The sequence below is a fragment of the Pyxicephalus adspersus genome, chromosome 2 (genome assembly GCF_032062135.1).
Source record: "Pyxicephalus adspersus chromosome 2, UCB_Pads_2.0, whole genome shotgun sequence".
NCBI classification, from domain to species: domain Eukaryota; kingdom Metazoa; phylum Chordata; class Amphibia; order Anura; family Pyxicephalidae; genus Pyxicephalus; species Pyxicephalus adspersus.
This window is the reverse complement of record NC_092859.1, coordinates 908,810-913,284: the sequence shown is the minus strand read 5'-3', so window position 1 is coordinate 913,284 and position 4,475 is coordinate 908,810. Positions and strand designations below refer to the sequence as shown.

Sequence of the window (4,475 nt, the reverse complement as noted above, 5' to 3'; positions counted from 1 at the left end):
AGGAAGGTTACATGGCAAAGAGTCATGTGACCAGGACTGCAGTTCCCACACAGATTTTATTAAAGAAATGATGTGAATCAAATATGAAATAAAAGTCCCTTTCCAGACCCTCCTCCACCATAGACTAGGGGCGCAGAAATGGATTTTACCCCAGAAGACTCCCCACTGTCTACAGCTTAAAGTAGTACTCTGATTGAGCAGCTCTATGAATCTGTAACCTGGAATGAGAATTCTGGCCTCAGATTTGTTTGGTTCTATGTTTGTTGTGGGTCACTGTAGATAAGGAAGTGAGGGTAAGGATGGATCTCTGCTCAGTCAGTGCTCCCTTCTTCCTCCTATTTATTATTCTCATTTATGAAAAATGGAAACAAGTTACTGTGACAGTTTGGCCATTATGTTGATTGTTTGGGGTAATTGTTGGATCCGGCATGAATATCACCAATGTGTCGAGTGACGAGAATTGCACGCTATCGGGGATTTGTAGCCAGGCCAACACACAACAAAAAAGCAATCCCTATTATTATTAGGACGACTCCACTCTCTGCACTGCATAGCTATTGTTGGCCGGACAAAAGTTTCTTAGGTTTTAGAGTCAACAGGTGATGTCAGAGGAGAAGCCCGGGGGAGGATCATTCACTGAGTCCAGGAAACTTCCTTCCATGAGACAGAACTGACCAAGCCAAAGAGAGAGGAGCCACAGAGAACAGAGAGTGAAGAGGAGAGGAGACGTAGGTAATTGGTTTTTAGGGGGGTTCACAATTTCTCTGAGTATTCCCCCATCTGGTTTTGGGGTGAATATGCTGGGACATTCACTCCAGGGAAGATTGACAACTGTGGTGAATGTTTCCCGCTGGTGAATACATTTTCTCCTTGTAGAATGTTGGACTTCAGATTGTTTGACCTTCTAACCCTCCCAGGTTGATGAGCAGTAACAATTACTTCCCTGAGATCATTGCTGATGTCTTTCCTCCTTGGCATTGTTGTAGCACACACCTGAATGCTGCAGACCAGCAAACTGCCAATAGAGGGCGCCACTAATGATCAATCAATGCATCTGAACTTACTCTCTTCAATTCTAAATAAGGGGCAGGGGGCACTTTGCTCACACAGCTTCTGCATTGTGACTTTGACAAGTAAATACAGACACGGTGTGATATGTCATGTGCTGGTGATCTGGGGTTGGACTTACCTGTTTTTTTATTATGTCCTGATACACTAATGCTTAGAATTGAATGTGGGTGTACTTTTTCCCATGTCGGTAGATTGATAATAGATTGATTTGCTTTCCCTTATTTTCCTCCCTGAACTCGTATCCTCTTCCTCTCTGTCTATACTTCCTCCCAGTGGGACAGCTGTAGAGATCAGGCAGCATTCAGCACACTAATACAATATATAGAATGTGTATTTAATCGATCCCAATGATCGGTTTATCCCCTCCACATACAGATTTTCTTTACCCTGGCCCTGTGTACAGATGCAGATTTTCCAGGCTTTAATTGACATGTAAATGTGAGTTCAGGATATGTGACAAACAAGCCCTGCGGAGATATATTACATGCAAATTCTGTTCTCTGGGTTAGAGAATAAAATAAAAACAATTCTTGTATTTCCCGGGGATTGGAGATGATTGTGATGATGAGGGGGTGATGCTGGTGAGGTAATGACGATGATAAGGATGATGAAGGTAATGACGGTGATGAAGGTGAAAATGTTGATGAGGGTGATAATGATGATAATGGTAGTCATGATGATGATGATTATAATAGTGATGGCGATCATGATGATGGTGGTAGTGATGATGTTGATGATGGTGATGATGGGAATGATGATGATGATGACAGTGATGATGATGATGATGATGGGGATGATGATGGTGATGATATGATGGTGATGAGGGTGAGGATACTGATTTTGATGATGACGTTGATGATAATGATGGTGATGATGATGATAGTGATGATGATGATGATGAGGATGGTGGTGATGGTAATGATGATGGTATGATGATGAGGGTGAAGATGGTGATGATGATTGTGATGAGGGTGAGGATATTGATGTTGATGAAGATGGTGATGATGATGAATTTGATGATAATAATGCTGCTGATGGTGACGATGGTGGTGAGGATGATGGTGATGATAGTAATAATGGTGGTGGTGATGATGGTGATGATGATAGTGAGGGTGATGATGAAGTTGATGATAGTACTAATAGTGATGACGACGATAGTGATAGTGATGAAGGTGATGATGATGGTGTGGATAATGATTTTGATGATGATAGTAATGATAGTGATGATGGTGAAGGTGATGAAGGTGATGATGATGATGGTGACAATGATGGTGATAATTGTGGTGATGATGATAATGATAGTGATGATAGTACTGATAGTGATGACGACGATGGTGATAGTGATGACAGTTATGATGATAGTGAGGATAATGATGTTGATGGTGATGATGATGATGTGGATGATATTATTGATAGTGATGATGATGGTGGTGACGATGATGTGCATGATGGTTAGCACTCTGACCCTTGCAGCGCTAGGTCACAGGTTTTGTATCCGGGCCAAGACACTTTGTGCATGGAGTTTGTATGTTCTTCCCATGTCTGTATGGGTTTCCTCCGCATACCAAAACAGTTATAGTTTGGTTAATTGTCTTTCCCTCAAAAATTGACCTTAGACTGTGGTAATGAGGTATGACTATGGTAGGGACTATAGATTGTGAGCTGGTTTGAGGAACAGCTAGTGACATGACAATTGACTTTGTACAGCGCTGCGTAATATGTTGGTGCTATATAAATACCTAGAAGTAACACTGTGACATGTCACTCAGCATGCTGTAACTAATATGAAATATTAGATCTGATGCCCATTTCTTCAGTATACAGGGACAGGGCTGAGACTTTCCATGGACAAATACTGGCTGGGGTTTCTCTGTAAATCTGAAGCAATGCTGCCCCATATTGTCTTTTTACAACATGTCCCCCTTGCGTCCCTTCCAGATGATGCAGACAAATGTGGGAGTCCAGCCCGTTGGGGTGCAGCCAATGAGCGTTTCATCAACAATGATGAGCATCCAGCAGCCAGAAGCTTGGGGTTCAGGAATCTGTGACTGCTGCGATGACATGGGAATATGTAAGTAACCAACCCCAGTCCTGATACAAGCAGAGGGCTCCTGGGAGGAGGGACATAAATATCACAGGGCTTTGATAGGTGGATGCAGTCTGGAAGAATGGGGGGTCCTAGAAATGCTGTATTTGCATAAAGACCACCCCAGGTGATGCTGAGCCTGCATGATTGAAAGAAATAAAATCCAAAGAATGAAAGGAGTGGGGCCAAAGATAAGCTGGGAAAGCAAAAAGATAAAGCTTTATGTCCTCCAGTCAGGAAATGAAGTGGGATCTTACTGATTTGCTGCAGCATCTAATGTACATTACACAAGGCACATTTGTACAAGACTGAAGGGGAGGCAGGAGGGCAGATTTAATTATTGTAAGTCATACACCTCACCATAAGACTACACCAGACATCCAACAATTGCCCCTTCAAGCTTAAGAACTGATTACCCCGGCTGAATATGGTTGGGTCTGCAATATTTATCCAGGGCAGTGGAGGGATGAAGACTCCCTATTTATGGGGGGAAGAAATGGTAAAAAGACTCATATGACTCAGGACAGATGATGGTGAGCAGAGACTTCTCTCTAATCCCTCCTTCTCTGCCCCCAGGTTGCTGCGCCTTCTGGTGCTTCCCGTGTTTCCAGTGCAGTACAGTCAGTCAATTTGGGGAATGTCTGTGCCTCCCCCTGATGGATCCAGGATGTGCAGGATATTGTGGGAACAGCATGGTCTGTCCGCCTGTCTCAATGGCCATGAGAGCAGCTGTGAGGGAGCGATACAAAATTCGTGTAAGTTCATATTCAGTGAGGGGGTGGAAGGTCATCATTCCTAATTGAATATTTTCTCATGGTGGTACACGAAGTACACGTATGTGTATGTGAACACGTATGTGACGGACACTCATGTGAATGGTAATACATCATTGTATGCACATTGTGTTCATCTCTTCTCATTCTAACAATAGCCCAGAGCAGGGGTGGCCACACTTTTTTGGCTCACGATTTACTTTTTAAATGAACAAGTAAGAATGATCTACCAATGGTAGAATGATCTACCAACAATAAAAATGTTAAACATATATTTATTTATATATATACGGACTGAAGCTAATGAGATATTGAATGGCAGAACATTGCACAGACACTGCACTACAGGACTATAGTAACAGGAAAGCTACAGCTCACCTGTCATAGAGAATGACGTACTGCACAAGAATCCGCCCAGCACTGCTCATCCCAGACTGCCCTCCTGCCCTCTCTGCCTTCCTCCCCACTTCCCACTGTTACCCCTATAGACGTACAGCAGGGAGGGGTAAGGCAGGGGCTCTGCGATTGACTTGAGTTGCCTTTGC

General features: G+C 43.2%; 1 protein-coding gene across 2 annotated transcripts in view; it reads left to right on the top strand.

Annotated features, from left to right (window-relative positions):
* Positions 1-627: 627 nt before the first annotated feature.
* LOC140324881 (cornifelin homolog) overlaps positions 628-4,475 on the top strand; it is a 5,205-nt gene continuing 1,357 nt past the window's right edge. Inside the window, exons 1-3 of one of the 2 annotated variants that reach the window (XM_072403004.1) lie at positions 628-732; positions 3,010-3,142; positions 3,734-3,912. In XM_072403004.1, the coding sequence (XP_072259105.1) occupies positions 3,010-3,142; positions 3,734-3,912 (312 nt within the window). In that variant the 5' untranslated portion in view covers positions 628-732. The remainder of the gene's footprint in view (positions 733-3,009; positions 3,143-3,733; positions 3,913-4,475) is intronic. The other variant, XM_072403005.1, reaches the window with a different exon arrangement.